This window comes from Vidua macroura, chromosome 30, assembly GCF_024509145.1.
Source record: "Vidua macroura isolate BioBank_ID:100142 chromosome 30, ASM2450914v1, whole genome shotgun sequence".
Lineage (NCBI taxonomy): Eukaryota > Metazoa > Chordata > Aves > Passeriformes > Viduidae > Vidua > Vidua macroura.
Window position 1 is genome coordinate 2,037,963 of NC_071600.1, and position 24,916 is coordinate 2,062,878.

A 24,916-nucleotide genomic window follows, 5' to 3' on the forward strand; every position below is an offset into this window, starting at 1 on the left:
GTGGTTGCCTTGGTTCTGTGAGGCCCTGTGGTGTCACAATGGCCCCTTGGTTCCATGGGGACTCGGAGTGTCAGGATGGTCTCACTGGTTCCATGGAGCCCCGCAGTGTCACAATGGTCTCTTTTGGTTCCGCAGTGTCTCAATGGCACCTTGGTTCCGTGCCGCCCTGAAGTACGGAATGGCCCCTTGGTTCCATTGGGCTCCTCACTGTTACACGAGTCCTTGGTTCCACGGAGCCCTGCAGTGCCACAGTGCTCTGCTTGGTTCCATGGTGCCACACAGGGTCACAAGGGCCCCTCAGTTCTACAAGGCCCCACAGTGTCACAATGGCCCTTGCTCCCATGAGGCCGGGCCATGTCACAATGGTCTCATTGGTTCCACGAGGCCCTGCAGTTCCACAATGGCCCTTGAAGTGTCACAATGGTCTCAGCGGGTTCCCCCGCTGGTTCCCAATGGCCTCCTTGGTTCCATGATGCCCCGTAGTGTAACAATGGTGTCCTTGGTTCCACAGTCAGAATGGCCCCGTGGTCTTGTGGAGCCCCACAGCCCCTTATGGAGCCCCAAAGTCCCTTATAGAGCCCCACGACCCCTTATGGAGCCCCACAGTGTCCCTGTGATCCCCTTGATTCCCCTTGATTCCCCTTGATTCCACTGCGTGCTACAATGACCCCTTGGTTATACAAGGCCCTGCAGTGTCACAACAGCCCCTTGGTTCCACTGGGTCCTGAAGTGTCATAAAGGTCTCCATGGTTCCATGAGGCCCCGCAATGTCACAATGGACTTTTGGTTCCATGAGCTTTCGTACTGCCAACAGCAGTCTCCTTGGTTCCACAGTGTCACAAGGGACCCTTGGTTCCATGAGGTGCCTGGCCTCCCACAGCCTCTCAGAGACCCTTCTGCCACTCAAGGTCCCCAACAGCCCTACATGGCCCCTCAGAGCCCCTCATGGCCCCTCACATCCCCTCATGGCCCTTCACACCCCCTCACAGTTGATAGCCCCTCATGACCCCTCACAGCTACTCATGGCCCCTCACAGACCCTCATGGCCCCTCATGGCCCCTCACGGCCCCTCACAGCACCAGGCACAGGGCTCCTCCCAAAGGAGAAGGGGTTGGGCCCTGCCTGTTCTCCTTTAATTTCAGTCCCTTCTCAGCTATGAGTAAAGAAAGGCTGAAATGGAGCCTTTCCCCAGCCTTTCCCTCTGGGTTCATGGCAGGCTGAAGCTCTGTGCTGGCCCGAGCTCCAACATCCCTGCAGCCCCAGGCCTTTGCTGTCCCCCCGTGTCCGTTCCCTGTCCCCGAGTCCCGCCCGGCTCTGGCAGCAGCAGCAGCCGCAGCGCAGTGGGCGCCGGCCCGGCCCAGCCGGGGCTCCCGGGCAGGAGCAGCAGCAGCGCCGGCCCCTTCCCACCTGCTCCTGCCTCGGCTTCCAAGGGCTTTTTCCAACTGAATTCTGGAGAACAGCAAAAAGCACCCACACACAGCCCTGACTCCTCAGGGCCCGCCTGTGCTGCCCTGAGCCAGCCCTCAGAGGAAGAAAGGATCGGGTTCCAGCGCTGTTCTCAGCGCTGTTTTATTCACCCTGAGGTGACAGCAGGAGGCTGCTGCTGCCTTTGCCTTGGGAATTGGAGATCGCGGCTGCTCTTGGCCCTCTTCTGTTTGCCACTTGAATTTTATCCATAAACTGCAAGTGCCTCTTTCAGTTGGTGCTACCCACGGTGCTTTCATGACAGTGAAGTCAGTATTTTTGTCACAGGCATAAAGATTAGCAGATACTGGAATGCCCACCAGCCCCTGAGCACTAAGGCGAGGGGAATTGAAGCCACACAGGCCACATTTGCAGCGCTCAAACACAGCCTTGTTGCTGGGTCTGATGAAATAGAATCAACTGACAGAGGCCATCACAGAAATTGCCTCTGGAGTGTGGAATTAAATTTAAAATATCCACCACGACAAAGAGAAACGAGAATTTCTTGACTCGCTTCATTGCTTCTTCCCAGCAGCAGGAAATGGAGGTGCCCAGAGGTGTTTTCCCTGCTGGTGAGCACAGTGAGAGCCCAGCCTGTGCCCAGTCCCAGCAGAACCTGAACCCAGCCCAGGGAGCTCAGTGCACGCGGGGCCAGGCCCAGAGCCCCGGGCACGGCCGCCCATTGCGGGGCAGCGGCGCAGACGGAATGTCCTGCGGCCCAAACCTCCTGCTCCTGCCACACAGCGCCCAGCGTTCTCCCCCTCCTCCTCCTCTCCCAGCACGGCACAAATTCCAGTTCGGAGGAGGCTTCCCCAGAGAGGGCTCCGGCTCCTGCTCCAGCCTGAGTGTCCCTGCAGAGGAACAGGGCATCTTTCAGGCACTTCCACAAGCTCAGGCTTCCCATTCCATGGGGAATCTGGGATGGAAATGGCCTTGCTAAGAAAGCCAAAAGCCAAGGGAATGGATTAAGAATAATTAGAAAAAAATCACCCTTCTTCCAGGCTAGGTTCACCAAGTCATTCCCTGCATTTATCCTTTTCAGATTCTTTCAGTCATCTCCTGAGAGGTCCCGCCTATTCTGGTGCTTATCATGAACTGATTGCAATCTTAATTTATGCACCAAGGCACCAGATGTGGAATCATCTACACTGAACTCAGAAACAAACTCCCTCTGTCAGACTATTTTCACATTCCAGATCATTTTCAAGATGTCCACGGACAGGTTGGAATGATTGTCACACAACTCTCCACTTCTGGCTGCAGGCTCTGGAGATTCTTTCTCTGAATTCAGTCAGGCTCGTATTCCCTAACAATTCCTGCTACTACCTCCTGTTTTCTTAGCATAGAACTGTAACAGTGAAAACCTCACCAATAGCACAACTCTCTAGTCCACCAGGAAAATAAAGGACAAGTTGTCAAGTTCTCCAAACCTTTGTCCTGCTTTGCTCCAAGAGTCCTGCTGCACGCAGGGTGTGGAAAGACAAGAGAAGCTGCAGTTGGTGGCACATCTTGTGACAGGAGCTCGACCTTGTTCTCCAGGAAGGGTTCTTGAAAAGAGCAGACAGGACTGTGGAGAAGATTCCTGGAAAACTGAAACAGCTTTCCAGAAGTGAAATGGAAATTGAAAGAAACAGTCGAGATGTTTTCCTCCATTTATTTCTATGTTCCCCTTTTCCATGTTGCACTACTTCTCCATGCCATGAATTCCAAATGGATCTCACTCTCTCAAATCAGTGACTTAGCAAGTTTTAGACACTCTAACATACCATGAGCTGCACACAGTTTGCCTTCCCCTGTGTTTGTTGGAAAGCAGTGCTGGAGCCAAAAGTGCAGTGCTTGGGTTGGGCACGAATCCTGCAGCCAGGGAATGTGCCCTGCCAGTGTGTGACCCTCAGCAGGGACAATGCACAGCAGCGTTGCTGTGCTGGCTCTCCATGGAACCATCCCAGGAGCAGCTGCTGAGCTCAGAAGCCATCGCAGCCACCACCCTGCTCCAAAGGCCCTTGGCAGGGTGGGCTCCTGGCCTAGCTCTGTGTGCCAGGAGCCAGCAGTGCTGGTGCAGGGAGCCCAGGGAGGGCACAGAAACGCTGGGTGAGAAATGCTGGGGCACAGCGAGATGGGTGAGTGCAGCCGGCCAGGGCAGAGGAGCAGCACGCACAGGGGGCACAGCCTGCAGGACAGATGGCCAAGGGCTGGGCAGGGCTGGCAGGGCCAGGGGCACCCAGGCCTTTGTGCCCTGGGCTCGGGCAGAGCCTCTGGAGGCCCCACAGAAGGAACTTTCCACTGAGGGGCTGCACTTTGGTTCTCCCTCGCCCCTCCCTGAGGAGGCTGGTGGGGGTTGGAGGTTTATGGCATTTGTCCTTGCTGCCCCTCACATCCCACTGCCCCACAAACAGCCCCGAGCCACCCGTCAGGGACAGGCCCTGCTGTGCCAGGCTGGGCTCAGGGCTTGGCCTTTCTGCTTCCCCCAGCCAGCCCAGGCCTTGCTCAGCATTGCAGTTCCCTGCTCTGAGCCTTTGGCTCCCTGCAGTCCTGGCCTCAAGGATCTGCTCTCACCAGTCCCTGGGGAGCCTTTGGCAGTGCCTGCCCTCAGTGGGGCCCAGTGATGCTCCAAGGGACTTGGAGTTTTGCTTCTGACTCCTTGAACAGCTTCTTAAGCCTTCTCAGTGTCTGAGTGTCCTGGACACAGCCCCAAATCCATCGCGGGGATCTTTAAATATAGAAAGCCTTTGGGGGTCTTTCACTTACTTAAATGGTCTTCAAATCTCCAGGGCTTGTGCAACTGATTGGAGTCAGTTTGGGGTTCTGTTAAAGAGAAAGATTTCAAAGTGCACCTCATAATTTTTTTATTTAATCAAGTGAGTATTTTTAAAAAATTTCCGGTTCAGAGAAGAGGTGATAGAAGCATTCCTCAGGTGATGTTGATGCTGAATGTCTCCTTAGGAGGTCTGGGCATGTAGAAGAATGAGCCCCTTGAGGGCTGACCCTGTTTGGACAAGCTGCTCCTCAGCCCCAGCCTCACCACGTCTGACATGGCCCACCTGGCACTGACATCCCTGTGCCCTGCAGCAGAACCTTGTCCCTGAGCTCTGCAGCTCCATGTCCCAGCCCAGTGCACCGTGTCCCACCTGCTCTCCTCAGGGCTCTGCCTGCACACAGGCCCAGGAGAAGTTTTCCTCTTGGGAAGGAAAGAATGGAAAAGCCTGAGCAGGTTTCCTGAACAACAAACCCCACTCAGGAAGCACCTGCTCAGTACAGGCTGCCTGGAATGGTGTCACCTTTCTACAAGGGACAGTGTGGCCAGAAATGATCTCTGAAAGCAGAATTCTCTGAGTCTCCCAGGTATCCCTGTCCTTTCCCTGGGTCTCTGTTGCAGATGGAAGCTGCTGGTGCCATCCTCACCTTTAAGCTCTCTTTTGAATGCAAACAGATGTTCCTAGCTGTGTTAAGCAGGATTTGCTCCACGTTTCTATAAATCTTTTGTGTTCCCCATGGAATGAAGGGGCCATTTTGGCACTGAGGGGGTGACGTGGAAGCAAGGAGTCAATTGTGACCCTGGGGTCCCATGGAAACAAGGGGCCATGGTGACACAGCAGGGCCACATGGATCCAGTGGTCCACTGTGACACTGTGGATCCAAGGAGACCATGGAGACACCCCCAGAACCTCATGGAACCAAGGAGTCCACGGTGACCCAGCGGGGCTGCATGGAGCCAGTGGCCCATGGTGACACTGCCCATCCAAGGAGGCCATTTGGACACTGCGGAAGCTCATGGAGCCAGGTAGGCCATTGTGACACTGAGGAACTTCATGCCACCAAATATCCATGGTGACACAGCAGGGCACCACGGGAACCCAGGAACCGCTGTTGGCAGTGTGGAAACTCATGGAACCAGGAGCCCTTGTGGCACTGCAGAACCAACACAGCTGCTGCACCTTGTCCCCTGGGCCTGCACAGCTCCTTGGGAGGCACAGCAGGAGCAGCACCCTGGGAGCCTCGGGAATGCCCCTCTGGCATCCATGGCACACACTCCCAGGGGCTGGAATTCCAGTTCCCAGCCAGGAAAAGATCTTCCTGCCCCTGAAGGCAAAACTCTTATGGAAGAGCCAAAAGTCAAGTGGAGCAAGATCCTACAGTGACATTTCACTGCCAGCCTTCATAACTTCACCCATGGTTGTTGTAGCTCCTGGATTGGGAATGAAATCAGGGCAAGGTCTTTGGTGGGAGCTGCCCTGTGTCAAGGGAGACACGGAGAGAGAAACAGAGCAGGCAAAGAAAGGCAGGAGAGAATGGAGGACACAAACACAATCAGGTGAGAAGTTGGCACTCTGAAAAAAAAAAAAAAACAAACAGACCTGACTCAAAATTAATGAGATAGAAATAAATCATTCTGAAAGCTTTATTTGTTACTAAAATACATCCCACCCACCTAGTCCCACACAACCCCAATCCCACCCCTCCACTGCTCCAAATTTGGATCCCACTTCTCCCAATCTTCTTCCAACCCCATCTCACCCTAGAGGCTAAAGAATGGAGTGATTTTGAGGTTTTTTTTGAGGTTAGAACAAGCCATATTTAGATGGGACTGAGCTTTTTGGGGTAAGATTGCGTTGTTTTCAGTGGGACTGTTGTTTGTTGTTTGGAATGCAGAGAGATGAAGAACAATGCTCAAAATCACCCAAAGACAAACAAATCTTCCATAATATATTCCCAAACCATAAATTCCCCCTCAATTAGCTGTGAAATGGTGAGACTTTAGACATCTCTGACAAATTTCTTTCTTTTTGGTCCTATTTCAGGTGTTTTTAAGGGATAAAGATAGATCAGAAGAATATTAAGGCCAAACCAAAATGATAACCAGCCAGGTGTCTTCCCAACATGAATCACAGGGAATGTGGGTCACCGGGGCTCTGACCAACGTGGGTCCTCCCATGGGGGATGGAGTTGGAGCAGTGCACAAAGCTCTTCCTGCAGTTGGGGCACTTGCAGGGCTTCCCTTACCGGTGGGTCCGTTGGTGTCGGGTCAAGGCAGAGCTGCTGGAGAAGCTCTTCCCACACTGGGGACACTCGTAGGGCCTCTCCCCAGTGTGGATGCACTGGTGTTTGACGAGGGTGGAGTTGTGCTTGAAGCCCTTCCTGCAGTCGAGGCAGAGGAAGGGCCTCTCCTCTGCGTGAATCCGCTGGTGCAGGAGGAGAGTGGAGCTGGTGTGAAAGCTCTTCTGACACTCAGGACACTCATAGGGCCTCTCCCCAGTGTGGATCATTTGGTGGATGATCAGTTGGGACCTCTGGCTGAAGCTCTTCCCACATTCCCCACACTCGTAGGGTCTCTCCCCAGTGTGGATGCGTTGGTGGACGACAATTGTAAAGCTGCAGCTGAAGCCCTTCCCACACTCCCCACACCTGAAGGGCCATTCCCGGTGTGGATCATCTGGTGTTTCAGAATGTTGGTCTTACTGAAGCTCTTCCCACACTCCAAGCACTTCTAGGGCTTCTCCCCATCATGGAGCTGCTCATGGACCACCAGCTCTGAGCTCTGCCTGGAGCTCTGTCCACCTTCCTGGCCCAGGGTGGGTCTTTCCTCCTCGAAGCACCCTGGGATGGGCTTGGAGCCCCTCCTCCTGTGGGATCTTTGGGGATTTTCATCCCAGTTGGATTCTGGCACCATGGAGCTGCTCAAAACGGCCTCTTCCACAAGGTTCTGCTGTGGGAATTTGCCCTCCCTGGTCTCCATCCTCAGCTCCTGCTCTGGGGCAGGAAGGACAAGGAGAGGATGGGATTTGCCTCCGTGCCAGAGGGAAGGGGAAGGAGATCCCCCCAGTGCGTACCCGGCAGGACGGCGTCGGCAGCGGGGTTGTCCTGCAGCCGGGGGCCGTGCTGGGCTGGGAGATGGAGCAGGAGAGAGGGGGAAAGGGGCACTGACTTCCTCCTCACCTGCCAGGGTGTCCCGGGGCATCTTCCTCTTCCTCGCAGCCTCCTCCTCCATCTGGTGAAGGTTTGGCGATGGGAAATTCTGTTTTGGGAGGAAAAGAAGAGATGAGAACATTGAGTTTTGTGCTGCTTTGGAGCAAATCAGTCTAAACCAGAATTACAATTTAATAAGAAAATTAGGATCAAGGCAATGATCCAGAAACACTGACTTAATCTGACCGAGTCAGGATATAACCTGTCACCCCGTTGGTCAGGGAGGTGGTAGCAGTCTGATGAAATGGTGGCTGCAGTCCTGTTGGAGTGATGAACATGATTCTGTCAAAGCGGGGATCCTGTAGAAGGGTCTGGTCTTCCTCTGAAGGTCCAGTGGTGCTTATGGAGCTCTTGTCCTCTGGGAATCCAGTAGGCAAGGTGCTCCTGGTGTTGCAAGGGTGAGATTATATCCAGGCAGGAATGCTTGGTTCCTCCCCCTGGGCAGAGCATCCCACAATGGGATGATATAATTTTATCAGTCCTGCAGTGACACTCAATGGCCCATTAACAGAAGATGGCCCCTGGAGGGCGTTATCAGGGCTGAGTCATGGCAGAGATAAAGAACACTGCCCCACCTGTTTATCACAGTTCATGAAGATGGTGACTGAAAACACACTTTTGGTTACATCCCTCTTCTGAGGAACTTGCTTTTTCTGGAGGAACTCTTGGAACAGCTTGGACACTGCTTCCTCTGAGAGACTTGTGGGAGAACTTATGAGGAAAATGGCTGTTGTGGGTGGCCAGCGTAAACAAAATATTTTGTTGTCCTTCCTGGAAAATTTGTTAAAATCCCTGGAGGAAAGGGAGGAAATGATACCAGCAAGACTGACAAGGATCATTCACCCCAAGCTGAGCAAGACAAGGCTGCCAAAAGTCCTCCAAGAAGCCCAGCTCAAGTAGGAGCACTGACATACACACCCACTTCGTAACTACCCCAGGTTGTGGAGTCTATTTATTTATTCCGCGTATCGCTTCAATGCCCTTTTAAAATTTTGAGCCTATTTTGCTTTTCTCCTAATCCTATCTTAGCGCTGGAAATTAGTAAGTATAATCTAGTGAGTGCACTGGTAATTAGCCAACACTGAACCCGCCACACTAATTGATGCATTGGCCAAGAAATCTCAAATTGGTGAACCAAAACCACTACAGAAAACTTCCTGATGAACTGCAGTAGAGCAGAGGGAAATCAAGGCAGAGACATGGTTTGTCAGGACTTGCTTGATCCTAATGAGCCCCGTGGTGCATTCGGAGCTGAGCCCTGGAACCTCAGGGCCTGAGAGGAGATTGCACAAAACATTCCAGGAGTCAAAGGCAGAAGAAAACCCCAAAGTGTCTCAAAGCATTAATGGGTCTCACTGAGGTCCATCCCCAACACAGGCTCCTCATGGACCCCTTGGAGGAGAGAATTGGAGGCCAGGATGGCACAAAAACCTCTCAGAGACTCAAAATGGCACAAAAACCTCTCAGTGGGGAAAGGAAAATCCAAAGTTCCTGAAAAACCTGGAGTATCTCAAAGTATTAATGAGCCCCACTGAGTGTCAGTGCAAAGCTCTCAAGGGACTCGTTAAAGCAGATAATTGGGGCCATGATTGCACAAACCTCTCACAGAGTCTGTAACAAAAGGGAAACACCAAGTGCCTTAAAAGAACTGAAGTACCTTGAAGCATTAATGAGCCCCACTGAGTGTTGTTCCTGACAAAGCCTCTCCAGGGACTAATTACAGCAGATAATTGGAGGCCATGATTGCAGAAAGCTCTCAGAGACTGCAAGGCAAAAGCCAAAGGCAAAGTCCTTTGAAAAACCTGCAGTGCCTGGGAGCATTGTGGAGCCCCCAGGGCCATTGCTGAGCAAGGCTCCCCAGGGACTCCTTCCAGCAGATCCTTGAGGCCACTGGGATGTGGGCTAGGGGGGGATGCTGAGGGCAGGACAAGGGGCTGACAGTGCCCAGCCTGGCTGGGGCTGTGCCAGGAGGCCCCAGGGCCTCAGGACAAGGTGTCTCCTGACAGCCCTTGGTGGCACAGACCCTGCTGTGCCCCAGGCCACCAAGACTTGGCTTCTCTTTCTCCCCACCTGTCATCAGTGCCTCCAATTCTCTGCTCTGCCTGGGGCCTGGGGACACTTTCTCAGTCGTCTCCCTCAGTGGGACCCATTAAAAGTCCAAGAAACTTTGGAGTTGGATTCTGACTTGGAGCTCTGGAGAGGTTTCTTCAGCTGCCTCTCAGGGCCTGATGTTCAGGGCCTGAGCACAAAGCCCCAGAGGCTCATTCAAGTCCTTGTGCTGTGTCTGTGCTGCTGAGCTGGGCCGGGCTCCTGGCACAGAGGGTGATGCTGGTAAGCAAGCAGAGCTTCAAAAGCACATTTCTCTGGATGAGCAGCTCTTCTCCCAGCCCAGCAGGGCTGGGGCACTGCCTGCAGCCAGCGCGGGCACAGCCCAGAGGCACAGAGAGCTTCAATCAGTCAGGGCTGGGAAGGTGCTGAGAAGTGCCTGGGGCAGAATCACTGCCAGCCCTTGGCACAGGAACCTCTGGCTGCAGGACAATGCAGCTGCAGCTCCTGCAGTGATCTCCTCAAGCTGGAACATCCCAATGCCCACAGACCCTGTGAGTACAACTCTGAGTATTTCTGGTGCAGGGCAGGTGAAATGCTCCTGAAGCTCTGACATGCTGAGGGATTCTGATCAGTCGTAGAATATTTCCAAGACAAGGTTTTTAGTAAAATGTGGAAATTTCCTACGACTTTGTATTCAGTTTCCTGCTATTGGAGGATGGTGGGGGTACTTGTTGAGTAACTATTAATATTAAAGTTTGATTATGAATTCTGAGAAATTCCTCATAGATCCCTCATGTTGCTTTTAGTGATCAGTAGGTTCAGAGGAGATCCCTAATGTGCTTTCAGCCACTCTGCCCATGGACAGCAGCAGCAATACCTCTGCTGGAGCCATCAGGCTCAGTCTGAGCTCTCCTTTCTCCAAGCTGCAAACAGAACCTGCCCCCAGCCAGTGCCCTGCAAACAGGCAGGGTTCTGTCAGGCCAAGGAGAGGGCACAGAGATTTGGGGTCTGGGAGTGCTGGCAGGGAGAGATCAGGCACAGGGAAACACCTGCAGGAGGAAAATCTCCAGGAAGCAGGGAGATCAGGGAAGGAGAGAAAACAAAAGCCAGAAATGTTGTGGCAGGGAGAGTTTAGAGATGTGCAGAGGATCCCCTCCAGTGCAGCCCCTCCCTCTGAACAAGCCCCCTCCCTCCTGTGCCCCCAGCCAAGCCTCTGCCCTCAGGGCCGGGGCTCCAAGGCGTGCAGCCCCTCCTGTGCAGGCAGAGCTGCAGCAGAGCCGTGGGGCAGCTCTGCAGCCCCGGGCTCAGTTCCCTCTGCAGAGCACAGGGCTGGGAGCAGCTGCCCGGCACTGGGGGCTCTGGCAGGGGGCACAGCTGGCTCAGGGTGACACAGCTGTCCCCAGTGCCCGGCTCTGGGCAATGCTGGCAGTGCAGCCAGGGAAGGAGCTGCATCTCCCTTCATCCAATGCCATCAGAAGGACACTTGGAAGTCTCCCTGGGATTTCAGTCCAAGCTGGGAGCTCCAATCCAGGGTGCAAACCTGTCCTAGAGCATCTCTGAGTTATCAGATTGATGGGGAAAGGCAGAGGTGTTGTGACACTGAAAATGCTGCTGGGTTGGTGAAATGAGCAACATGAGTCCTTGGCTCCAAATGTGGAGCTCGGCTGTGCTGGATCCATCTGCTCTCAGCAGTACCTGGGGTTTTTTTAGGGAAAATGTGGGACGTTGATCATCCTCACCTGGAAAAAGGTTGAAGCCCAGAGAAACTCTGAACAGGTCAGAATGACAGACCATCTCCCCTCACTCTCCTCTCATCACTTTGCCTCACAGAACTTTCTCTGTTCTCCCTGGAGGCAGCAGAAATGCTGAGGGTTTCTGATATCCAAGAATACCAGGAGAGACATGGGGGGACATTAAAAAGAAAACCCCAGAACTCTGGAACAGGAAAGGGTGTCTGTGTGTGTTCCTGGGGAGGGTGTATGGGAAATGGCTTTGATTTTAGTTACAGGCATCTCTTCTAACTCGTCACTGTCCTTTCTCCATGAACAGGTGCCCATGTGCAGCCACAGCCAATGTCCAACAGCAGCTCCATCAGCCACTTCCTCCTGCTGGCACTGGCAGAGACGTGGCAGCTGCAGCTCCTGCACTTCTGCCTCTTGCTGGGCATCTCCCTGGCTGCCCTCCTGGGCAACGGCCTCATCATCAGCGCCGTAGCCTGCGGCAACCACCTGCACACGCCCATGTTCTTCTTCCTGCTCAACCTGGCCCTCAGCGACCTGGGCTCCATCTGCACCACTGTCCCCAAAGCCATGCACAATTCCCTCTGGGGCACCAGCACCATCTCCTACAAAGCATGTGCTGCTCAGCTCTTTTTCTTTCTCTTCTTCATCTCAGCAGAGTATTTCCTCCTGACCATCATGTGCTACGACCGCTACGTGTCCATCTGCAAACCCCTGCACTACGGGACCCTCCTGGGCAGCAGAGCTTGTGCCCACATGGCAGCAGCTGCCTGGGCCAGTGCCTTTCTCAATGCTCTCATGCACACTGCCAATACATTTTCCCTGCCCCTGTGCCATGGCAATGCCCTGGGCCAGTTCTTCTGTGAAATCCCACAGATCCTCAAGCTCTCCTGCTCCAAATCCTACATCAGGGAACTTGGGCTCATTGCTGTGGGTGCCTGTTTAGATTTTGGTTGTTTTGTATTCATTGTTTTCTCCTATGTGCAGATCTTCAGGGCTGTGCTGAGGATCCCCTCTGAGCAGGGACGGCACAAAGCCTTTTCCACCTGCCTCCCTCACCTGGCCGTGGTCTCTCTGTTCCTAGGCACGGGTATATTTCACTACCTGAAGCCCCCCTCGATGTCCTCCCCATCCCTGGATCTGGCCCTGTCAGTTCTGTACTCGGTGGTGCCTCCAGCCCTGAACCCCCTCATCTACAGCCTGAGGAACCAGGAGCTCAAGGCTGCAGTGAGGAGACTGATGACTGGATGGTTTCAGAAACATTAAACTGCTGGCCAATTTCTGCCAATCACTTGTAATAAAAGTCATCTTTGATACTTCTTGTTGGTTTCATTTTGGAGGTTCTTTTCCTTTTTTTAACTTGTTACAGATTGTCCACAATCAATGTCATTTTGCCATTTCTCATTTTGTTTCTCTTCACTTTCCCTGTGGCCACAGACTGTGTCAATGGGGGGCTGCGCTCTCGTTGGCTGTAATGGAACTCAAGGATGTCCCAGTAAAGTTTTCTGCAGAGCTGCCCTTTTGTTGCCTTCTCTGGAGCTGCAGCAGCAATGTCTGTGTGCAGAGCTGGGGGCAGATCAGTGCTGGCACAGCAGCTCTGCTCCTGCTGGCCACACCATTCCTGATCCAGGCCAGGAGCCATTGGCCTTCTTAGCCACCTGGGCACACGGCTGGCTCATGTCCAGCCTGCTGTCCATCAGTCCCTGCAGGTCCTTTTCTGCCTGGCTGCTGTCCAGCCCCTCTGTCCCCAGCCTGGAGCACTGCAGGGGTTGTTGTGGCCAAAGTGCAGGACCTGGCACTTGGACTTGTTAAACCTCACCTTGTTGGATTTGGGCCCTGGATCCAGCCTGTCCAGGGCCCTGTGCAGAGCCCTCCCATGTTCCTGCAGATCAACACTCACACCCATCCTGGTGTCATCTGCAAAGACGTCCTTGTTTCCATGGGTGCCCTCAGTGTCACAATATCCCTTTGGTTACACCAGGCCCTGCACTGTCACACTGGTCTCCTTGCTTCCATGGGGCCCCAAAATGTGACAATGGACTCCTTGGTTCCATGGGGCTTCACAGTGTCACAATGTTGTCGTTGGTGCCCCAGGTTCACAATGGCCCCTTGGTTCCATGGGGCCCCAGGGTGTCACAAAGGCCCCATGGTCCCATGAGGTCCCACACTGTCACAATGCTCTCTGTGGTTCCACAAGTCCCCTCAGTGTCACAATGGACTCCTTGTTTCCACAAGGCCACACAGTGTCACAACATCCTTCCAGATTCCTTGAGGCCCCAGAGTGTCACAGTGGCCCCTTGGTTACACAAGGTCCTGCAGTGTCACAATGTCCCCTTGGTTCCGTGAGGCCCCGCAGTGTCAGAACGGCCCCTTGGTTCCACTGGGCCCTGGACTCTCCCAATGCTCTCCTTGGTTTCGCAGTGTCCAAATGGTGAAACCCCTGGGTTCCACCAGGCCCCGCAGTGTCACAATGGCCTCTGTGGTTCCACGAGGACCCAGGGTCACGGGGGACTCCCTGCTTCCATTTGGCCCCAGAGCACCACAATGGAGCCCTGGTTCTATGGGGCTGCACAGTGTCACTCTGGTCCTCTCAGTTCCACGAGGCCCTGCAGTGTCACAATGGCCCCAGAGTGTCCCAATCATCACAGAATGACAGAATCAAATAGGCTGGAAAAGACCTTGGAAATCATCAAGTCCAACCAATGCCCTAATACTGCCTTGTCACCCAGACATGCCACTACGTGCCACTGCAGAGGGACAGTGACTCTGCCACCTCCCCCCTGGCCTGCCCATTCCAATGCCCACTCACCCTTTCTGTGAAGAACTTCTTCCTCTTGTCCAGCCTCAACCTCCCCTGGTGCAGCTCAAGGCTGTGTCTTCTTGTCCTGCCCTCCAGCAGATCCACACTCACACCCAGCTTGGTGTCATCTGCAAATTTGGTGATGGTGGGCTCGATCCCCTCACCCAGATCATCAGTGAAGATGTGAAACAGGACTGGGCCCAGCACAGATCTCTGGGGGACAGCAGCAGGGACTGGACACCAGCTGGATGCAGCACCATCCCCACCACTCTCTGGGCCCAGCCTCCAGCCAGCTCTTCCATCTCCCAGCCAGGAGGGAACCTGCCCAAGCCGTGGGCTGCAGCTTTTCCAGGGAATGCTGTCAGAGACAGTGTCAAAGGCTTTGCTGAAGTGCAGATGGACACATCCACAGCCTTTCCCACATCCACAGGTGGGACACCTGGTTATAAAAGGAGATCAGGTTGCTCAGGCAGGAGCTGCCCCTCTCAAATCCACCCTGGCTGGCTCTGACCCCTCGGCCATCCTGTGGCTGCCCTGTGATGGCTCTCAAGGCGATCTGTTCCAGAACCTTGCCGGGCACCGAGGTCAGGCTGACAGGCCTGGAGTTCCCCAGATCCTCCTTCCAGCCCTTCTTGGGGATGGGCTCACACTGGCACCTCCAGTGCTCTGGCACCTCCCTGCTGAGCCAGGACTGATGGTAAATGATGGAGAGCAGCTTGGGGAGCTCATCCACCAGCTCTCTCATCCCCCTAGGATGGATCCCATCCCATCCCATCCCATACACCTGTGAGCATCTGAGTGGCTCAGCAGGTCACCAGCTGCTTCCTACTTGATTACAGGGGCTGTTCTGCTCCCTGTGCCCATCTGCCAGCTCAGGAGAACTCTTGTCCTGAGGACAGCCTGTCCTAATATTGAAAATTGAGACAAACAAGATGTTAAGTACTTTGGCCTTTTCCTTATCTTTACTTACTATATTCTCCACTGCATCCAATAAAGAGTAGAGCTTCTCCTTATCCCACATTTTTCTATTAAGTTATTTATGAAACATTTTTTATTATTTTTCACAGAAGTGGCTAGGCTTATCTCTAATTGAGATTTCACCTCTTTCCTTTTTTTTTTCTGCATGACCTAACAACATCCTGAAACACTTGCTAAGTTGCCTGACCTTCTGTCCAAAGTTGATACACCCTCTTCCTTCCCTTGAGTTCCCACAAAAGCTCAATGGGCAGCCAGGGCAGTCATTTTCCTCACCAGCTCATCTTTTGCCACACTGGGACAGGCTGCTCCTTCCTCCTTAAGATTACTTTCTTGAAATGTGTCCATTCTTCCTGGACCCCTTTGTTTTTAAGGGCTGTTTCTGTTTATATTCTGTATTTCGCACACATATTCATTAACTGTCATGGACTAAACACATATCTGATAATCATTTCCCCAAAATCATTAACATATTTCCCCTCCCCTTTACCCATGCTCTCTTCTGTCCTGGGGGTCTCTCTGGTGGTCCCTGGTGGTCGTGGACCCCAATGTTCCCGTGGGCCTGGCTGAGCTGGCAGGACACTGAGGCTGGTGAACTTCCAGCTCCCCTTCTCACACAATGGGCATTGTGTGGTTTCCATAGGCCTGGGGTTTTGGAGAACAAGCTCCAGGTGTCAGCTCACCTGGTGGAGACAATTTATCATCTGGTGACATGAGGTCACAGAGTGGGCTATGACATCACAGAGTGGGGTGTGTAAGGTCATCAAGCAACTATGGCAACATAGACTGCCTCTGTGACATCACAGAGCCAGATGTGACATCACAGGGCAGAGGTCTGACATCACAGAACAGACTATGACATCACCGATTTTGCTGTGACATTGCAGGGCAGCTCTGTGACATCCCAGAATGGATTGTGGCATCAGAGACCAGCTGTGTGACATTAGAGAACGAGCTGTGACATCCCAGAGGGGCTGTGTGACATCCCAGGAGGGCTGTGTGAGGTCCCTGGGTTGGTCACTCCGCCCCAGCTCCCCCTCACAGTTTCTCCCAACAAGTCCAATGCTGTTCATGCCCAGCAGGGTCCCTGTCCCCCGCTATCCCCCCAGTCCACCTGGAGCCACAGCCTCCACCAAAGGATGTTCCACAGGATCCAGCCCAGAGCCTGACACGGGGAAAAGGGGCCAGGGCTGTGTGATCAGGACATCAAGGATGTGGATTATCCAGGTCCCTGCGGCCTGGGTTGGGTTCCCCAGGGCAGGAAAGATGTCTGGCAGCTGGAGCAGGCTTAGGGAAGGGCCTCCAAGGTGGGGCTGGAGCCCTTGGGCTGTGAGCAGAGGCTGAGGGAGCTGGGCTTGTCCAGCCCGGAGCAGGGAAGGCTGAGGGGCTCCTCATCCCAGCCTGGCAGTGCCAGCGAGGAGGGGATGGAGAACACAGAGCCAGGCTCTTCACCGGGGGGCCTGGTGGGAGACAAAAGCCAATGGGTGGAAGGGGAAAGAGGGGAGATCAGTCAGGCCATGAGGACATGAAATGAGTCAGGCTGGTTTCAGCATTTCCTCAAACACCTGCCTGACCTCCCTTCTCCATCCACCACTGACAGCTTTGCAAATCAGGAATTGTTTGAGCTGTTTTTCCCCCACTCCAGGACCAGCATCCTGATACAAGTACTTAATTGTGTTTATATCTACCATAGAACCACTTTTCCATACTAAAATCCATTCTAGTATGGAAATCACTTGTGGCTGGTGGACTCATCAGATGCTGCTGGGACGTTGCACATAGCTCAGGGAAGAGTGTGATTGTTATTGAATTGTGTCCTGTTCAATTGTTGTCTGTTGGCCCTGAAGAGAAACTTTCTGTGCCTCTGAGTCTCACCAGTTCCTGACCCCCAAAGGACACAAACCTGATGACTTGTGGTTCCCACTCCAGTGGTGGCACTTGGAGCTCCCTCCATCCCCAGAGCAGAGCTGCCTTGTCCCAGAAAGTGCCTGGCAGTGCAGGGATGAAGGAAACAGGACAGGCTGTGGGGATCAGGGGCAGGGCTCGGCCAGGGATTTGGGGTGGTTGTGAGCCCAGGGCAGGACCTGGCCCTTGGCCTTGGGGAACCTCATCCCATTGTCCTGGGCCCATGGCTCCAGCCTGTCCAGATCCCTCTGCAGAGCTTCCTGCCCTCCAGCACAGCCACACTGCCACCCAGCCTGGGCTCACCTGGGAACTGCCTGAGGGTGCCCTCGATGGCCTTGTCCAGATCAGCAATAAAGAGATTTCACTGACCTGGCCCCAATCCTGAGCCCTGGGGACAGCCCTGGATGTGACTCCATTCCTCAGCTGCTCTGAGTGCCAGGGCTTGGATGAGAGAAAGAGTGCTGAAGGGGTAGGGACAAAGTCTGATTGATTGTCAGCCATGAAGGGTCTTGATTTTCACATCTATTCAGACTGCATTAGAAGGTGCTGGGGGTCAATATCAATTGGACATTGCTGATATCAATCTATAAACAGGAAAACAGGACAATACAGTTCTCCCTGCATAGTTTTCAATACAGTATATTCACTTTGAATAAGCTTCTGAAATCTGTCTAATTAACCACAGAAGAATTGAAAAGTTCAATTATTCCCAGCAGCATTTCTTGTTTGGGAGTTTTAAATAAATCTTTATGAGCCTTTGTCACTGAATTCCTGAACTGAAGAGCTCAGGAAAGAAGAGGCCTCTGGAGTAGGAAAATTCATCAGCAACCTACAAGGGGCTGAGGATCCATCCCCATCAGAGCAGCAATGAGCTGAAATGGGCAGAGCTTTGTGGCTGCCCCAGCTCTGGGATGGGCCCTGGGCCTGGAGCAGGAGCAGCTCTGGAGGGCCCCAAGGCCGGGGCTCTTGTGCTGGCCTGGGCAGATGGGATGGCAGCAGGGGCTGCAGAGCTCTCAGCAGCTGAGGCCGAGGGGAGCAGGGCAGCCAGGGAGCCTCCTTGTGCCTTGGGCAAGCCCCTTCCCCCATGGCTGGGGCTGAGTCCTGGCTGAGCTGCAGCTGCTGCTGTGCCCTTGGCAGGGGCTGAGGCCGTGGGGCCAGTGGCCAGAGCAGCCTGGCCTGAGCAGAGCTGTGGGGCCAGAGCCGGCTGGGCTGTGCTGGGGAGAGGCCCTTGGTGCTGCACAGAGCTCAGGGCAGCTGGCAGAGCTTGCAGGGAGCTGGGCTGGGCTCCGAGAGCCTGGCCCAGAAACCATCAGTGTCCATCTCAGCCTGGCTGAGCGTGCAGGGGCAGGACTCAGCCCAGGCCTTGTGGGGCAGGGCCAGCGCCTGTGCAAGGCATTGAAAACAGGCAAGTGCCCGAGAGAGGAGGCTGCTCTGTGCCCTTGGGGGCATGGACACAGCAGGGAGGGGGCCCAGGACATTTGTCAGCGCCAGCCTCTGTCCCCAGCCCTTGGCAGCCCTGGCTGCTGAGCCCAGCTTTGGCCTGGGCTGAGTTTGGCTGTGGCCCAGCTCCATCCTGCTGCGGGGCTCAGGGCCTGTTCCCGGCCATGGCCAGCCCTGGCCGGCCTCTCTGCTGGCCCAGAGGCCGGCAGAGCCCGGGGCAGGGCTGTCTGTGCAGCCCCACAGGTGCCAGGGGCTGGGCAGGAGCTGGCAGAGGCTGCCCAGCAGGGAGGCCATGGGGCACAGAGCCCCAAGGCTGCCGTGGGCACCACGGCACAGGGGCCGTTCCCAGCCGCAATGCTCCTGTCCTGGGCTGGGCCTGCACAGGGGCTGTGGCACCATGGCTGGGCCAGCACAGGGCCACCAAGGGGCCACGCAGCCGCTGCCGGGGCTGGCAGCAAGGCCGGGCACAGACAAGGAATTGCTGAGCGTGGCCTGCGCTGGCCAGGGCTGACTGTGCCAAAGGCAGAGCTCAGCTGCCCTTGGGGGCTGCAGGAACACTCAGGAGCCCAAAGAGCCTCCATGGCTGTGCTGGAGACCAAGGCTGGAGCAGGGAAATGCAGGGCTGCTGCGCCTTGGGGAGGGCATGGAATTCCAGCACACACCTCAGCTCTCTGATGATCCCGGCACCGTGCTGGGCCCTGTTTCAGCCTGGAGCAGAGCAGATGTTGATGGCACAGGAGCCCTGTGGGGCTGGCAGGGACCTGCAGCTTGCAAGGTGCTCTGCTCTCCCTCAGCTCCTCTCTGAGAGATTCAATCCCAGCTGGGCACCTCAGGGCACAAGTGGCACTGCCTGTTTGTGGGCACACAGCTGATGTCTGCCTGGAAAGGGGCACAGGTGTTAGTACTTGTACATTTCATAATATGCAAAGCAATAACATTTTTATTATCTGGGTCACTTGAGTACTTTTAAGAGATGGCAAAGTTTTCCCAACAGGAATACGATTTTCTTCTATCTACTGGATTCTTCTACTGATGGCAGGAGAAGAAATACTCATCTTCCCCCTTACCTTTGCCACCAACATTCTTTCTAATATTTCATGACCCTCTTGCTTCAGGTGTTTCCAGCTCTCTAGTTAAATGGCTATGTGTAAGGACATCTCTTCATTTACAGCTGCTGGTTCTATGTCCTTCCCATTTCTCCCAGATTTCTTCCTGCAGCTGCTCTATGGTCATCCCAATGCATCTCCCTTGAGTGGCTTCATGCTTTCAGCTTCAGGGAGTTGCCCAATCTTTCAGAACTTTAAATAACACCTTAGCCAGCATCCTATTTCCATTTTTATCTTTTATAGCACCTCTTCTTCTGTGTTTGTCTAAAATCCTTCCTGTATGGCAAAGCCTTGTGGATGGTGGACATGTCAGATGTTGCTGGGATGTCACAAGGAGTTCAAGGAAGGGTTTTGATGTTTCTTAAATGTTATCATATTCAGAGTTTTTATGTTTGCCGTGAAGAGAAACTTTCTGTGCCTCTGAGTCTCACCAGTTCCTGGTCCCTCAAAGGACACAAACCTGATGAGTTGTGGTTCCCACTCCAGTGGCTGCACTTGGAGCTCCCTCCATCCCCAGAGCAGAGCTGCCTTGTCCCACAAAGTGCCTGGCAAAGGAGGGATGAAGGGAACAGGACAGGCTGTGGGGATCAGGGGCAGGGCACAGCCAGGGAGAAGAATGACTTTTGCATTGGATGGAGCTGTGCCTTCCCTTGGCTTTGTTTTCTGACAAGAAATGAACATCCCTCTGTGTCTCGGGCAGCTCCTTCTCCAGGGAAAGCAGGTGGGAGTTGGAGCCAAGGAGCTGAAAGCTGCAGGTGCAGCCTGGGCTGGAGGGAGCTCAGATTTGCACAAGGCTGCTCTGAGTGCCAGGGCTTGGATGGGGGAAATGGTGGGGTGGGGGTAGGGACAGGGTCTGATTAATTGTCAGCCATGAAGGGTCTTGATTTCCATATCTAATCCAACTGCATGAGGAGGTTCTTGGATTCACTGTCCATTGGAGATTGCACTTATCAATGTATTAACAGTAAAAAAAAAAACTATACAGGACTTAAAAAATCTTTCTCACTGTCTTTTTAAATATAGTGTATTTGTGTGCAATAGGCTTCTGAAATCTGTCTAATTAACCACAAAAGATTTGAAAACTTAAATTATTCCCAGAGGTTTGTCTTGTTAAGGTGTTCTGAATGTTAACGAGCCCTGGGGCACTGAATTCCTGAACTGAAGAGCTGAAGGCTGAAGAAGCCTCTGGAGCAGTAAAATTCAGCAGCAGCCTCCAAGGTGCTGAGGATGTCAGCAGCCCCCACTGAGGCCATCCCTACCCAGGGCTTGGATGGGGGAAATGGTGGGGTGGGGGTAGGGACAGAGTCTGATTGATTGTCAGCCATAAAGGGTCTTGATTTTCATATCTGTTCAAACTGCATGAGGAGGTTCCTGGATTCAATGTCAATCAGAGTTTGCACATATCAACGTATTAGGAGAAAAAAAAATCTAAACAGGACCTAATATTTTTTTCTCACTATCTTTGAAAAAAAAATACATTCACCTTGAATACACTTCTGAAATCTGTCTAATTAACCACAAAAGATTTGAAAATTAAATTACATTATTCCCGGAGGCTTGGCTTGTCAAGGTGTTCTGAACGTTAATGAGCCCTGGGGCACTGAATTCCTGAACTGAAGAGCTGAAGGCTGGAGAAGCCTCTGGAGCAGTAAAATTCAGCAGCAGCCTCCAAGGTGCTGAGGATGTCAGCAGCCCCCACTGAGGCCATCCCTGCCCAGAGACCGTGGGGGAATGGGCAGACAAGGAGAGCGTCCCTGGGGCTGGGGCAGCACAACTCAGAGGCACCAGCAGCTCCAGCTGGGAAATGGAGTGTGGGATGGGGCTGTGAAAGCCCTGCCTGGGCTGTGCCAAGCAGGACACACAAGCCCTGAGCCCCATCCACTAAAAAACTCACTCAAGGGAGACATTTATAAGGAATTACAATTGTTTGTGTACTCTGTGTTGAATGCAGTGGAGAAATACCCACAAGGGATTCTCAGGAGCTCCAGACAACAAAACAGCCTTTACTGGGAACTTCAGAAAATCAAAGAAAGTTTGGCAAAAGGTTTAATATGATATTCAATGAACAAAAAACAGTTTTCAATGCATTAACTTGGCCCATTCAACTTGACAAACTCTATGCCTGTTTAATTTTAAGTTAATCAACATTTGCAAGTGGATGGAAGTAGAAGAGAGAAAGATAGGCAAAAAAATTTTAGAGAAGCACACACAGAGCTACCATCTCCTGGATTCCAGCATTGTTCAGATGGAAATTTCAAGAGGAAGTAGGGTCCAGATGTGTGCTTGCCTTGTGGTCAGCCTTAAATACCCCTTGGTCTTCTTGGGCCCATCCCCCAGTTGGGACTTGGGGTCATTTGGTCACTCAGGAGCTGGGCTGGGGCTCCAGAAGTGGCTGTGGAGCATTGCCTGTGCTGTGCCAGGGACTGGCAGCCACTGCTGGGCTGGGATAGAGGCTCTGGGGGGATTGGGGTTCCAGGGCAGGGCAGGGCTGGGGTTCCAGGGCAGGGCAAGGCTGGACCTGCCCCTTCCTCCCCATGCATGAAATGTTTCCAGCCAACAATCTCCTCCAGTCTGTCACAACAGGCAATGTTGGAGGTGAAATCCCGATTGTGGCCATGGGTGCCTGGCCGAGAAGGACAGTTCTTTTCCAGAGGAAGGAAAGCCTCAGTTATTGGCTAATTTCTGGTCTGATTGCCTGGATTTTGTTTGGTTTTGTTGTTGCTTTGTTTCCTTGATGTACCTGAAGTGTCCAGTCAGGAGCAGAGTGACTCTTGCCAAGGAACTTTGCCGTGCTGTCGCTGAATATTAAATCTGATTTTTGCTGCTCCCTTGCTGGGATTTTTTCAGCGCTCTCAAGCCCTCATTGGTAACAGGGTGAAGGAGCCCTGGCCCAGGCTCTGGCCCTGGGGGACACGGGGACGCTGCCGGGGGGTCCCTGTCCCCCTGTCCCACCCCCCACAGCCCCGTCCCCCGTCCCCGTGTCAGGCTCTGGGGTCGATCTCGTGGAACATCCTCTGGGGGAGGCTGCGGCGCCGGGGGCGGGGGGACCCGGGGGGACAGGGGACCCCGCTGTGCACGAGCAGCGTTGGACTTCTCTGGGGGAACTGTGAGGGGGGGCTGGGGTGGAGTGACCTCCCCAGTGACCTCACACAGCCCCTGTGATGTCACACAATGATTGCTGTGATGTCACACTGCCCCTATGATGTCACACTGCCCCTATGATGTCACACAGCCCTGTGATGTCACACAACCCTGTGATGTCACACAACCATCACTGTGATGTCACAGAGCCATCTCTGTGACGTCACACAGCCCACTCTGTGATGTCATACTGCCCCTATGATGTCACTCTGCCCTTGTGATGTCACACAGCTATCTCTGTGATGTCACACTGCCCCTATGATGTCACACTGTCACTGTGATGTCACACAGCCTGTGTGATGTCACACTGCTCTTATGATGTCACACTGCCCATGTGATGTCACAGAGCCATCTCTGTGATGTCACAGTGCCAGCTCTATGATGTCACCGTGTGATGCCATACAGCAGTGCTGTGATGTCACAGAAGTCTGTGATGTCACAAAGTCACCCTGTGATGTCACAGCCTGCTCTATGATGTTACACAGCTACCTGGTGATGTCACAATCCACTCTCTGATGCCACAGAGCCACCCTCTATGATGGCAGAGTCTGCTCTATAGCCTCACGCCCTACTCTGTGACATCACAGCCAGCTCTGTGATGTCACAACACTCTCAGTGATGTCACAAAACCCTCAAGAACTCAGTTACATTGAAACACTGAAGTTTCTTGTACTTTGAAGAGATCCCTGCCAGGGACACAACTGAGAAAGTGTGGAAGGAAAGCCCAGAGCCCCAGTGCTTCAGGGCAGGTGAGAAGCAGCCCTCGACATGCCAAGGTGGTCAGGTGGTCCCCAGGAGGCCCAGCCAGCCAGGCCTGGTCCGTGTTCCCCTGGTTTGGTGGTGATGCCTTGAGAGGCCACCTAGAACAGAGCTAGACAGGGCTAAAGGGATAAAGCAGGTGTTTATTAAAAGGCCTTCAAGGGATACACCTGGGGCAGTACAAGAGCCTGGCCCTGGCTCCATCCTAGATGGAGTCCAGGTCACGAGTTTTCCCTGGGGCAAACAGGGAGATTTGGTCTGGCAGGATGTGTAAAACAATCTCCTGTAATATCTACTTGTTCTCACACAGAGCACTTGGCTGCAGGGACACATTCCCATCGTTCCTGCCCAGCTTTCAGGATTCAAACAGTGCTGTCTTTCCCCAGAGCTGTTCCTTCAGCTGCCTCGGGAGGGCCTTTTGGCCTCTGGACCCACACTCTGGCTCCTTTATTAGCACTGTTGGATCCAAACCCTTTATCTCCACCAACAGCAGTGATTTGAGGTGGATCTCCTTTTTTCCCAATTGTTTTAAAAACTGACAATATCAATAATTGTGTTACCCTGTCATGGGGTTGAATAATCCAATCTTGTTCACTATTGTTTAACCAAATTCCTCCAATTTCCCTTGATAATCTGCATCAGTTCCTCCTCCCATGGCATGAGCACTTTGCAAGGCCAAACTCCAGTGAGCAGTTATCAAACCAAAGTGTCCTGGAGGAATCTGGATTCCTGTTCCTGTATTGTTAACTCTCATTTGCTTCTGATTTATCCTAATTAATTCCAATGCATGAAGGTCCAGCCCTGCAGCCTCTGGGCTGGCCCTGCCAGGGCCATCACAGCCAGAACAATTTCCCAGGCAGTCCAAGTCTCACTGTCCATGGCTGTATTTGCAAATTGGGAGCAGCCGTGCACAGCCAGGGGGTTTCCATTTCCCCAGGGGGCCATTGTTAAGGGCAGGGAGCACATCTGGGAGATGGCTTCTCCATGGGGACAGGTTCCCATTCCTCATTTTTTCAACTGCTCTTTTAACAACCCCTTCACCCGTTCAACCAATCCTGCAGCTTGTGGATTGTCTGGGACATGAAAAACCCAGCAGCCTTAATCACTTTATTTCTCACAGTAATAGAAAAAGCATCCTGCATCAGAGTATCAGCAAATCCTACAAAAATAGCCAATTTCATCCCTTCCTCCTTCATTCATTGTACACAATTCACAAATTTTACCACTGACAGCTGGGTCTTGGCCAGTACTTTTTTGGGAATTTCTGATGGGACTGATTACTCACACTTACATTTAAAAAGTGAGATTTTGTTGTGAGCTGGCCAGACTGTGCCAGTTTTGTTTCACCAGTGGGCAGGGTCAGCACCAAAGACACAGACACCAACTGAAGGAATCAGTGTCATTGACTGTAGCTCAAAGCAGCAAAGAATCACAAAAGGAGCAGCTCAGCAATGCACCCAACCATCACCACCCAAGATTGCAGCAGTGATTAAGAAAGATCCAGCCCCAGTTACCCTCAGGCTTTACCATCCCCCAGATCCACACAGCAGCTGGGGAAGCTGTCACAGCCAAGG

At 53.3% G+C, this 24,916-nt stretch overlaps 2 protein-coding genes and 1 pseudogene across 2 annotated transcripts in view; 2 read left to right on the top strand and 1 right to left on the bottom strand.

The window, feature by feature from the left end:
* The window catches only part of LOC128820667 (uncharacterized), a 2,212,279-nt pseudogene that overhangs the window by 919,544 nt on the left and 1,267,819 nt on the right, over positions 1 to 24,916 (top strand).
* Positions 5,876 to 24,916, bottom strand: part of LOC128820644 (zinc finger protein OZF-like) — a 53,527-nt gene continuing 34,486 nt past the window's right edge. The window contains 2 exon segments of the mRNA XM_054001447.1: positions 5,876 to 6,877; positions 6,880 to 7,004. Of these exon segments, the coding sequence (XP_053857422.1) occupies positions 6,462 to 6,877; positions 6,880 to 7,004 (541 nt within the window). The 3' untranslated portion in view covers positions 5,876 to 6,461.
* Positions 10,800 to 12,537, top strand: LOC128820721 (olfactory receptor 14J1-like). Its single transcript, XM_054001541.1, has one exon. The coding sequence runs from the start codon at positions 11,550 to 11,552 to the stop codon at positions 12,480 to 12,482; it is 933 nt and encodes a 310-aa protein (XP_053857516.1). The 5' UTR covers positions 10,800 to 11,549; the 3' UTR covers positions 12,483 to 12,537.